General features: G+C 35.6%; 1 protein-coding gene across 3 annotated transcripts in view; it reads right to left on the reverse strand.

Moving 5' to 3' along the window:
* The window catches only part of NLN (neurolysin), a 100,564-nt gene that overhangs the window by 14,958 nt on the left and 73,160 nt on the right, over window positions 1-12,446 (reverse strand). For all 3 annotated transcript variants that reach the window (XM_036887953.2, XM_036887954.2, XM_057494758.1), the window contains 3 exons: window positions 9,427-9,628; window positions 570-756; window positions 103-231 (listed from right to left, as the gene is read on the reverse strand). In XM_036887953.2, coding sequence (XP_036743848.2) covers window positions 103-231; window positions 570-756; window positions 9,427-9,628 — 518 coding nt within the window. The remainder of the gene's footprint in view (window positions 1-102; window positions 232-569; window positions 757-9,426; window positions 9,629-12,446) is intronic.

Genomic DNA, 12,446 nt, shown 5'->3' on the forward strand with positions numbered 1-12,446 from the left:
ACATCACGTAATCTGCCTGATAAACTCCACCTTCCTTGGCAGTGTCAGGAGTATACCCTGTGCTTTACAGAACAATGAACTCAAGGCACAGTATTTACATACCTGGAGTAGCGGCAACACCTAAAATTTCTGTGCAATATTTGGCATATTCACTTGCAGCATCTAGCGATGTGTTGGTGTGGAGAGACTGATCAACTTTGCTCAAAACAATCTGGCGTAAAGTCAGAAGACCTAATAACATAAGAATGTTTGGGCATGTTTTGGAGAAGAGAGAACTATGTGTTCTAATATCACGAGATCATTGATTAAAACAAACAAACTGATTCCTGCAGTACTCATTACAAAATGGGAGCAAGACATCTCATTTAAGATTTAAAATATTTTTTTTTTCTTGGATATAATCTCATAGTTCAGTATTTCAATATATTTACTGGTCTTCCCTCCCCATTTTAGCACTCCTGGTGTACTAGCATTATTAAAGGGTAAATAAGTTCTATGGAAGAAGATGCCAGCAATTCTCCATTAAGCAATTCTAAGTTATTTTTCTTTTCTAAAATTACAAGTCATACCTGTGTTGACCAGTCTAGAAGCAACAAGTTTTTCAAGTAGATCATCCATAATAGGGTTTCCATCTTTATAATGTTTTGACAGTCTTCGAAGGGAATCAATGTCCCACACCCAATTTTCAAGCATTTGTGATGGCACCTCTACAAAGTCAGTTTCCACATTTGTTCCACTAAACCGTGCAAAATCAGTCTAGAAGGTAAACATAGAGGTCTTTTTTTTAAAGCACTGAATGTATATTTGGTGAATTATAATTAAGATTCTCTAAAACTAAAGTCAGATTCAGAGTCAACTGCCCCTTTGAATGAAAGGGTTAGGATACCTCAAATTTAAATGAAAATAAAACACAGTGGCAAGTTGGTCTGAAAATAACCCCCAAATACTCCATATTAAAGTAATATTTCATTCTTTTGAATCATAGACAAACTTGGAATAATCAGGAAATCATAACTGAAAAAAAAATCAGTCTAAGTTTAAACAAGCCTTAAGTTTTGAAAAGATTTGAAAAGATTTTACAAAAACATAAAAACTATAAATTATAAAAATTAAAAAAATTTTGAAAATAATTTTCCATTAAAAATAAGAAGGAGATCCATAATCTGGACAATTTCTCCCTACCTCCCCTTTCCATTCACTTACTTTTATTTGTGCAATACATGCTTTTCTGGGACATTTACCCAACTAGGACATCTGCAGAATGGGGGTTATCATTCTGTTGTCTTTCCCTGAACCTCTGTCCTGTTTCCCTCTTCAGATGTTTTACATCCCAATCTTCTCTCTCTGACTTCATCATCTCCGAGCTCCACAGGGAAGGAAAAGGAAGAGGGACTTAACCACCTGAGAAGGCGGCAGATGGGATGCCAAATCAGCAGCAAATAACTGTTCTGCTTTTGGCCCAGGGCGGAGGCACAGATGTCAATGCCATCTCACATTCTGCCTTTCTCTCTTTATGCAAAATGTTTTGCTTGACTTCCCGTTATAATTGTGCTGAGTCTAGATATAAAGAGCTGCGAATACTGTAGGGCCAAGGGAAACCAAATTCACTAAGTGCTGGAATTAGGCCACCCGTGTTTGAGGACATCCTAGTAAAAAATTCTTACAGGGAAAGAGGCAAGGGTTCCAAAAAACCTGAGTGCTTTGTCTCTTTCTGGTATATAATCTTCTAAAAATACCTATATCCTATTTTGAAAAATACAATGTTATACAATAATTTTAATAGTCAACATCCACTGTGATTTTACTATGTCAGGCATTATGCCAGGCCCTTTACATGGATTATCTAGTTTAAATTCTAAAACAACTGTATTAAGTAAATACTGTAATCTCCATTTTGAGATAAGGAAATTGAGGCATATTGAAATTCACAGTGGAATTAGGATTTGAACCTGGGTGGTCTGACTCCAAAACCCAAAATTTAAAACACAAATGCTAAATGCCTCCCTATCTTACAGAAAAAAGAAAAAAAAGTTAAATTACCATTTTACAAAATGACTAAATCCTCTTTGAGGGGATATAAAGTGGAGAAGTCATAGTAAACTCACTTGCCTTTATGTGAAGAGTAAAAGTGAAGTTTCAGTGTATGTCCTTAAAAATCTGATTTCCTCTATAAACTGGGAGATTTTTCAAAGATCGAACATGAGGTTGACATTTAAAGGTCAGCCTTTGAAACCACCTATCCTGGACTTTGGATTCTGTAATACTAACTACATAATTTTCTAAAGATCATAGTTTTTAAATAAGTACTAACAGAGCAAATAAAGGCAAAATCACACCATGAGTTACTACTAAATATATTTTGACAACAATATAAATTTTGTAATCTTCCTTATGTGAATATTGTTCTGTCAGTACTTGCAGGTTATGGGGAAAATCAACCCCAAATAACAACAAAACACATGTGTGTGTTTGGAGGTCGTGGTGGTGGTGGTGTGTCAGGACCTGGAAAAACACGAACAAACGAATAACTAGTGAGTTAAAACTGAGGAAAGTAAGAATTAATAGTTACGTCAGGCAGAGGAGAGAAGAGAGGGCTTATTCTAACCAAAACCATCTTGTAGTTGGAAAGAGAGCACAGCAAATGAATGAACAGATCAACAATGTCTTATAAAGAACAAAAGGAAATGTTTGCAAGGAGTAAAAGCTAAAAGTAACTCTACCACTTACGAATTTCCCATAAGTCAGTTGCACTGTATCTCTGTGCACCCCTTGAGCAATATCATTTAAATATTTTTCAAATGAGGACAAAGAACCTAGAAAATTCTAAAGCTCAGTTTCCAGCAAACAACTAAACTCTAAATTAGAGAAAGGAATCCAGAGTCAGCCTCTGTGTATGCCCTCATGCACACGTGGGGGAGTCTTAGGCTCTAGCAACCAGATGGGGACCCAACAGGCAAAAGGGCATAGCTGCTGTGTTACTGTATCTGTGGAGTAGCCAGCAAACATCACTCCCCAGTTTTAAAACTGTGGGTTCTAAAGAACCTTAAAAAGTACTCTATATAGTTTTTAAAAAGAACAACCTGACAATATTGAATATAGTAGCTTATGGGCCATAGAAACTATTGATGCTACTGTACTTCCCAGATAAAGCAGAGTATTATAAAATAAGCAGAAAATAATCCAATTAACAAATAATTTTGTGGGTAACACTTCAAGAAGTTTTAAGGCATTATTGCTGCAGGAAATATTTCGACAATAAAAGCTTAGAAAATAATGTAAACTTAGATTTCTCTTTGGTTAGAAGTTCTTGAGACAAAGGAAGCTGTCTAAAACTATGGTTTTTCTTTATTACCTTTTTAAACAGACAATAGGATGCCTAAAATATGTTCCGTTATGGAGTTTTACAGATAACTTAGTGCTACAGAGATTAAGGTCTCAATCAATACAACCCAGTGAGAGCTGGATCAAAATCATATAAACTAAAGCTCAGAAAGTCTTGTGAGCTTTTCTTGTATTTAAAGACCAAGTCCTAAGCATTATTGTTCTAATCAAGAGACCTGTTGCTTTTAGTGGTTACAACTGAAGTCTTATTTCATGCTCTGAAATCAGTTAAGTTTATTGTGTTTAGAAAAAGAACAGGCCTCAGGAGAATTGGCCTTGGCTGCCTGAGGTGATCTGCTATTGATTTCTTAGCAGTCATCCTATATTCTGACCTGTCTGATCTACCCCTAAATTCAGGGATGATGGAAAAGTTTATGTAACAAAGCACTAGAGAAAGAAAAGTGCCAGTCTCCCTGGTTTTGCCATAAATACAAGGTTAAAAGTCATACTTTTATCTTTGCATATACCTAGTATCACTGTAAGTAATAATAGTAATAAAGAGAACCTTTGTTAACTTTGTTATTTATCTTCCCAACAGTCCTGCAGTTGAACAGGTCAGTATCACCACATCATTTAAAAGACATAGAAAATGATGCATAGTCTGCACAAATCTTGAATATTATCTTAAATTCACAGGCTTCTTCCCCAACAGGAAGACTATACCTTCCTGACTAGTGCTTTTTATATATAAATTGCTTCTTTTTAGATGAAAACAAATGTAAGTACTGAAACTCAAGTGCTTGGAAGGTTGGACAGTATATATACCTTAGCACTGTTTCTCCAAAATCCAGCACATGCCCAGAAAGTTGTTGACGTTCAGTCAATAAATATTTGTGAAGTAGATAAAGTTGTGAGGAGAATGTTTTTGTATGAAGACCCAGCTTAAACAACTCTGAGATTGTCTTTTATTCTCACACTTGACCTTGCTTAGCTTCCAATCTAACATCTCCTATATTCTTTCAAGAATTTGAAAGAATTTGTATTTGTATTATTTTAATTAAATATATTCTGTTTTTAATGTAAACATTTTTACATTTCATGTCCTCAAAATGAACTCTAACATGTTCAAGATATTATCTTTTTTTTTCTTCCATAGACCTGTACCTAAAACCCATTAAGAGTAAGCATTTGTGAACCCATTTAAATCTGAAAAGACAGTATTTTGCCTCATGGCAATGTTTTTTTTCCCTCTTAAATTACGACTTGTGTGCTACTTACTGATCCTAGAAGGGTTGAGTCATATATAAGTATGGTTACAAGAACACTTCAAATATGTATGGTACACTATACTTTCCCAAGGACTGTCTCACAGATATTTAATCTCACCAGCACCCCAGGGAAGTAGGTATTAGTATAGTCCCCATTTTATGAATAAGAGAAATAAGATGGCTCAAAGAGGTTGAATAACTTGCTTAAAGTTACATAGTCAGTTCCACAAATACACTGATGATTTTTAATCCAGTGCTCTTTTCATAACACAAGGGTGCCTTCCTGAGATAGAGTAGTTTACTTATAGTAGCATCTAATTCAAAATATTTAAAGCAGACAAGATGCTCTATTTAGTCTCGTGACCAAATTAACAGAGCATTTAAAATCACACAATTTTTCTGCTCTTCCATCCCTTTCACTATTTATTTATTTAATTTTTATTTTTTATTTTTTCATCCCTTTCACTTTTAATCAGTAAGTGAATTATTAATAAGTAATCACTGTGATTCTGCTGTGTTGTTTTAAAATAATTATCTCTACCAGTCCAGAACTCACTACTGCTCTTAATGTACAAACCAATGAGGATACCACAATGGAGGCTGTTAAGAAGAACTTTTCTTTTCTGCATAAGTTCAAAAGACCAGTGATTACTAAGAGTCCAACCACAATAAAGCCAAGAAACGGGGAACAAATACTATGATACCACCTCTTGATCACTATCTCCAGTTATTTACCTTGTAGTGTAAACACAAGAAAATAGGAGTGAAACTCATCTCCTGAGTGGTGAGATAGCAGATATATTGAACTAGTGCATCTAACATGTTTGAAAACTGGATGTTCCTGCCCACACATTCCAGTATTACTACTACAAGCTTCAGCAAGCTTTCCTGGCCATACAGCTCGCACACTGCCACAGTGGAGAATTCAAACACTGAGATGCCATATTTTAAAGCCAATCGACTAAATATGTATGGCAAATTTTTAATTCATTATATATTTCTCAGATAAGTCAGAATAAAATTCTTATTCACTTCCATTCAGTTTAGGCCAGTACAAAAAGTTCTGAAATTATAATAAAGCTTCAAAAATGTATGGATCTGTGCCTATTATTTTTAAGACAAAAGTAGTGATTATAGGTTCCAAATATAACTGCCTTAAAAGTTGTTAAAATGTTGTATTTGAAAGGATTAATAGACAAATAGATTTTTCAAAGATGATCTCATGAGGAGATGACCATCGAAGAGACTGTACTAACATGCTCTTCATCTATATGACACACTTTGCATTCATGAAGGAGGTTAGGCAAATTCTATGAACTGAAGATAGACCAATTTCCAAAGAGAGACACCATATACATGTGAAATACCTATATATTTTTTCAGATATATACTATCAGATATATATCATCAATATATATATATTGATTCATATATATTCTATATTCATATATATATAGCTTGGTCATATATATATCTTTTTTAATTATTATTTTTTATTATCAAAGGCATGTAGCAGTGGTTCAACATTTCCCCTCCCTCTACCCCCACCCACCCACTGCCCTTCCCCTTGGTAACCACTAGTGACTTCTCAGTGTCTATAAGTCAAATTCTGTTTTCTTCCTTCTGTTTTACTTTGTTTTTATATTCCACAAATAAGTGAAATCATATGGTATTTGTCTTTCTCTGCTTGCAGTCATATATATATTATATATTCATATGTAGTTTATACATCTATACACACATACATATATTTACATTTCAGTCATGATCAAAGTGCTCTAAAATGATACAGTACCAAGAAGATAATTTTCCAGGACTAAAGTGACTATCTCAAAGGATGAAAAATAATATAAGAAATAATGAGAACAACAGAGTTGTGGAGAACTACATTATGAATACATGGTAAGCATGTGATAATAAGGTTATAAGAAGACTGTGTCTGAAAAAAAGAATAGGCATCAAAAACACTGAAAACCCAATCTGAGGAGTACTATTATTTTCATAAATGTGACTAAGACACCAAGTTACTTCGTTATGAAATCATTAGCTGATAATCAACATCCAAATAAGGAGGAAACTGCTATAACCTGGGAGTTCTTAACTTGGAATTCATTAGGACCTAACTCCACAAAGCTAGTTTCCATGCTCACTAATTATACAATTGGAATTACAAGTAAAAATCTGAGTGGATGAGGGTATGTGCATTTTCCTGGGAAAAATATCCACAGCTTAAATCACATTTTTCATGGAGTCCTCAAAACCAAAACAGTTAAGATCCACTGTTCTGAAGGCAGACCACTGTTTATCTCTATACAAATATATAGCTAGATATTGGATAATCCAAGTAATATCCTGTAACTCTGAAATTAAGAAAAGTATTTGACTTTTCTAAGTTAGTCATAAAAATACTTCAGAAAAATGGAAACTAGACTTATCTTAGTTAAAGGAAATGTCAGTCATAGACTAGAAACTGATGGAAAATAAGTATTTCAGGTACCCTTCTGCTGTGAAGATAGACTTTAAAACTACCTAAGAAAGAAAATTTAGGCAGTTCTGAAAGATTTCCTTTCTTAAATTAAACAGAGGGTAGAAATGGCTAGATCAGCATATCAGGATTTATTTATCTCAATAGATTCATATTCTATTCTTTTTTTTTAAAAAAGATAAAACATGGAAGCATTAGGAAAATGAAAGAACTAGACAGTTTTTTAAAACAGGTGATAGTAGTACTTTGGAAATGTGAGGGGACATTTTTGGTTATTACGGTGATTAGGGGCTACCCTGGGGGCTGGGAATGCTGGTTGCAATCCAGGCCTGAACTGTACATGTCAGGACAATGAAAAATTGTCTCATATTCTGCACATCATTCATATGTGCTGCTGGACATTCATATAAATGAAAAAATCTGTAAGTGGGCCCAGAAACTAACTCCATTGCACATATTTTTGCAAAGCATTTTTTATACAATTAACTTCTAAGACTCTTACTACCAGGATCAAGAATGCAAATCAAAGTAAGATTACTTCTTTATTTGGAAGTTTCCCTAGAGGTGCTAACCATTTTGGAAAATCATGTTACCACTGGTGCTATGGACAGAATGTTTGTGTCCCCTCCAAATCCATATGTTGAAACCTATCCCCAATTGTGACGGTAGGAGGTGGGGCCTTTGGGAGGTGATTAAATCATGAGGGTAGAGTTCTCATGAGTGAGATTAAAGACCTTATAAAAAATATACCAGACAAGTAGTGACTCTGTGTCATTTTACTATACTGATGGACATTGACTGCAATGGGGTATGGGGGGGACTCGATAATATGGGTAAATGTAGTAACCACATTGTTTTTCATGTGAAATCTTCATAAGAGCGTATATCAATAATACCTTAATTAAAAAATTAATTTAAAAAAATACCCAGGAGCTCCCTCACCCTTCCCACCATGTGAGGACACAGTGAGAAAGTACTGTCTCTGAATGAGAAAGCAGGTCCTCAGTGGACATCGGATCTGCTGGCACCTTAACCTTGCACTTTCAGATGCCCGAGTTGTGAGAAATAAATTTCTGTTGTTCATAAGCCACCCAGTCTACGGTATTCTCTTACTGCAGCCCAAACTAAGACAACTGGCAATACCATTTGTGGACTTGAGATGGTAACACAAACCATTAATATCAGTCTGCAGTTTTTGCTGCGGGCTTCAGAGTTACTCACATATAGTGCAAATCTCTGAACTCTTCATTATGTCTTACTGCATAGCCGTGCCCACACTACCATTTGAAAAACATAAAAAAAAATATCTCTTATGTTAAGTGAGGACATTACATCAATTAAAATAATTCTCTGTATGGAGAAATGAAGTTAGGGGAAAAGTAGTAAAATCCAAATAAAATATACAGCTTAGTTAGGAATACTGTACCAATACTGGCTTCTGGTTGTAACAAAGGCACTACAGTAATGTAAGATATTAACAGTAAGGGAAACAGGATGAGGGGTACACAGGCAATTTCTGTTCTCACTCTTCAACTTTTTGATAAATCTACTCTAATATAAAAGGTTATTTTTAAAAGTTTACCATTAGAGATGCATAGAAATTTCAGATTTGGCAAACTGTCCACTTCTATTACTATAGGTTTTTTAAACTGTTAGGTTGAACTCCTGAACTAGATAGTTTCATGTCAATTACAGTTAAATATTAGCAAGTTCATATAGTTTATCATAGAAAAGTTCAATCCCAGTTTACTGTACTGTGTAACAAAGCTGAGAGTAGATACACTTTTCATTTTCAGGAATAGAAAGAAATTAGTTGCAATCCATTGCATGCACACATCCCTTCCCTTGCAAATTATCCCCATGGTTATACTATATTATCTATGATTTTAATTTGAGCCTAGTAAAGGAAAGTATTATAAAATACATATTATTTAAAAAGGAGTAAAGAGTCTGAGATGGTAGAAAATCACTGAACTAAAAAGAGCATCAGTAAGTAGAAGAGAAAGATTATAGCATGGTTTATCTGTGAAGTTTATACCAAACTCCTACAGAGAAGAAATGAATTAAAAGGCAAATACAGAGTATTCGCAACTCTTTCTTAATCACCTTCTTTCCTTTTTCATAGGGTGGTGGTCAATGAATCTCTTTCATCAGTGAATCAACCTCTGAGTAAAAATATGGTGTGAAACAGGACACAATAAGAAACATTTTACGTTTTTTGCAGAAGGCCTATGAACAAATTCTTGAACATGTTCAGTTTCTGAAAAAACATGGTTGGGGAGAAACCTGACAGCAGTGGATACAAAAAATTTAGAAAAGCAACTGACAGGTTTACTGTAAAAAACCACTCACCTGTGCACAAATCTGATGCATGACATGACCAAATTCATGGAAGTAGGTCCTCACCTCATCATGCCTCAGGAGAGAGGGGCGACCTGCCAGTGGCTGGGTAAAGTTCACCACAAGGGCGGCCACCGACATCATGTGGCTCCCATCAGGGAGGAGGCAGCCGGGCTGGAGACCAAAGCAGGCTGCATGGTTGTATTTTCCTTCCCTAAGGAACCAAAAGCAGAGTTGGTGACATAAGAATACTCTTTTCCAGCAACAACTGGGGTGGCCTCTCTTGATCATTAAGTGATATTTGATACCAGAAGATGCTTGGAAACATTTAATTCACCTTTTAGAAAGGATATCAACATTTTGTTAAAATAGAAAAACTAAAATGAAAATCCCACTATCACGTCACATGAGTTAGAGCTCCAAGGTTTCTTTTGCTGAGAACTGTAATGCAGAAGTTAAGAATATACACCACACCTAGTCTACAGCAGGACATCCACTTTATTTTAATGAGCTCCTGATTTTCTTCTTCAAAGGCGGAGTCATGAGACACTAAATTGTGTTGAAGCAAATTTGAGATAAAAGATACATTTTGATTCACTAGGTAGTTTTTCCTTAAAATTAGAACAGATAAAAATCAAATACTAGATAATAAGATTGTTCCTTCTACCCAAGGAGGGGAGAATCAGCACTGACAATTAAAGGAGCTCCTTTTTCCTTTTTAAACTAGACAGGCCTTTTTGAAACAATACTTTTAGTTAGCCTGAGAAAAAGCATAAATTATACTATAAAGTTGTCTATTCTTAGACAATGCAGTATCATTGGTGGTCTCTCCAAAAGCTGTGGGTCCTTAGACTTTAATCTAGGAGTAGGTTTCCTTTTTTTTTTTTTGCTCAGAAGACTAACAGTACCTTAGGTTTAGGGTGGATTTTTTAGTTTGATTTGTTTTTATTACTACATTTTTTCTGTATTATCTTTTCTAGATGACTCTTATTACTGTTTTTTTCCTGCTGATGCTTATTCAAGTTGAAAAAAATTGACTTTTCTCAGTTTTCTATTATAACATATAAATCTGGGAAAGGCATTGCTCCTATCCCTGCAACAGCATGCTGGATAACCTGCAAAGTCCAACTTTTCCTGAACCCACCAGAAAGCAGAGGTTGAAGGGCAATCAACTAATCTACAGTCTAAGACAGGTGCCTCCAAGGAGAGAGAGGAAGGAAAGGAGCAAGTATTTTTTTTTACCTGGGGCAGATACTATAGATGTCAGTAAGAAAACATTTTAATAAATTGCTAAAGGATGATGCTGGACCAGCAAAAATAGGGAACCACTAGAAGCTGCAGACAAGAGAAATGTTGCATGTAATAGCAGGATCTGTAGACCTCACTGGGTGCACATAAAAAGACTTGTGGCAAGGTAAGAGCTCTGAGAAAGCATTCCTGATGCAGGTCTGGGGGATCGAAGCAGCTGGTGTGGTAAAGGTGTGAAGCTTTGCTGAGATCCCTCTTACCGCTGCCCTAAGAACAAAAGCCTTAAACTTCTAGAGAAAGGACAAAAAACCCTGTTGCCCTAAAAGCACTGGTGAAAAACCCACTACGGCCAGGGCAAGGGAACAGGAAAAAAGGAAGGGCAGGTATAGGCCCAGACCTACAGCTGAGTGTGGGGCAGAATCAGTGAGCAGGCTGAGGTAGGAGTAAGCAGGGGCATGGGAAGGGAAGACAGGGCTGGGGAGAGAACCCAGGGACCGAGAACCCACTGCTGGTAACTGTGCACTGAATTTGGTAACATTTTAAGCCAGCCAAGCTTCTAGTTGTTCAATGGGTTCACCGGTATTTCTGGAATGATTTCATGTAATTAGGTGGAAATGTGTAACCCGATAAATAGATCTATAGCTCTTATTTTTAACAGGGGAAAACTAACTGAAGAAATCTGGGAAGTGTTTATCCTATTATATTTTATACTTCTTGGTACATTATGAAAGGCCATAAAAATATTCTTGATTTGAGAATAATACAAGTACTACTGTGTTAGAGAGACAATAGTTGAGATACTTGGAGAATTTTTAAAATCTAAGAATACCTTAAAAATCAAAGACTTTCTGCCAATTTAAAAATCAGTGACATTGAGGTTTTCTAATCTTTCCTTTTAAAAAATACACTTGACTTATTTAATTTCAACAGATTTCTTATTCTAAGACTACATCTTTTTACATTTGATTTATAAAATGATGGTGATTTTTTAAAATGTCCTTATTTGGCAATCTGACGTTGGAACCATCAGAGTTTTGTTTGTGCATCTCAATATCTGATGAATAAAAACTGAAAGATGATTAAAGAAAAAAAGAAACTGGTCTTTCCTAAACCTACCCCAAATACCCTGTTTTGAGTCAGTTAGACAAAGAATAGAGTTAATCTATCTTACCTTCATGAAGTGAGCCTGTAAGGTGACAGGAAGTGAATAGTAGGTGGGTCAGTACTCTAACAAGAGATCACTCAGAGATCACTCTCTGGTCTCAATATCAGAGTGCTAGTAGCGACAGCTAGACCTTAGAGTACAAAAGAAACCAATTATATTTTGGCAGAGAGATGGCAGGATGGGGTGGCAAGAACTGCTATCTTTGACCCTGGAAATAGAGTCTGGGGACAGTTATAGGAGGCTCTGATATTTAATGATTTCCCTTGAAAGAATTCTTGGTTTAAAAATGTATGCTGACATTTTTCAATTAAAAGTAGACCCATCTATATTTGACAATGGTTTATTTTCAGGTCATATCAGAAGTGACAGTAAGTCCATAGAGCACTGGGATAAGACAACTCTGCCCACTGTCTGGATGGCCAGTTTTCCAGCCTCCTTCCCAGCAGCTACCTGAAGTTACCTAAGGTTTGTGGATTACAAACTCACCTGTGCTAGTGAACTAGGATGAATCTGTAATTTCGTTTGGCCTATTTAGTAAAATGGATTGGTAATGTAACAGGCTGGCTTTGTTTTAGAAAGCAGTCTAGAGAGAAGGTGATTCAAATCCTTTCGTGTCTGA

The sequence above is a fragment of the Manis pentadactyla genome, chromosome 2 (genome assembly GCF_030020395.1).
Source record: "Manis pentadactyla isolate mManPen7 chromosome 2, mManPen7.hap1, whole genome shotgun sequence".
NCBI classification, from domain to species: domain Eukaryota; kingdom Metazoa; phylum Chordata; class Mammalia; order Pholidota; family Manidae; genus Manis; species Manis pentadactyla.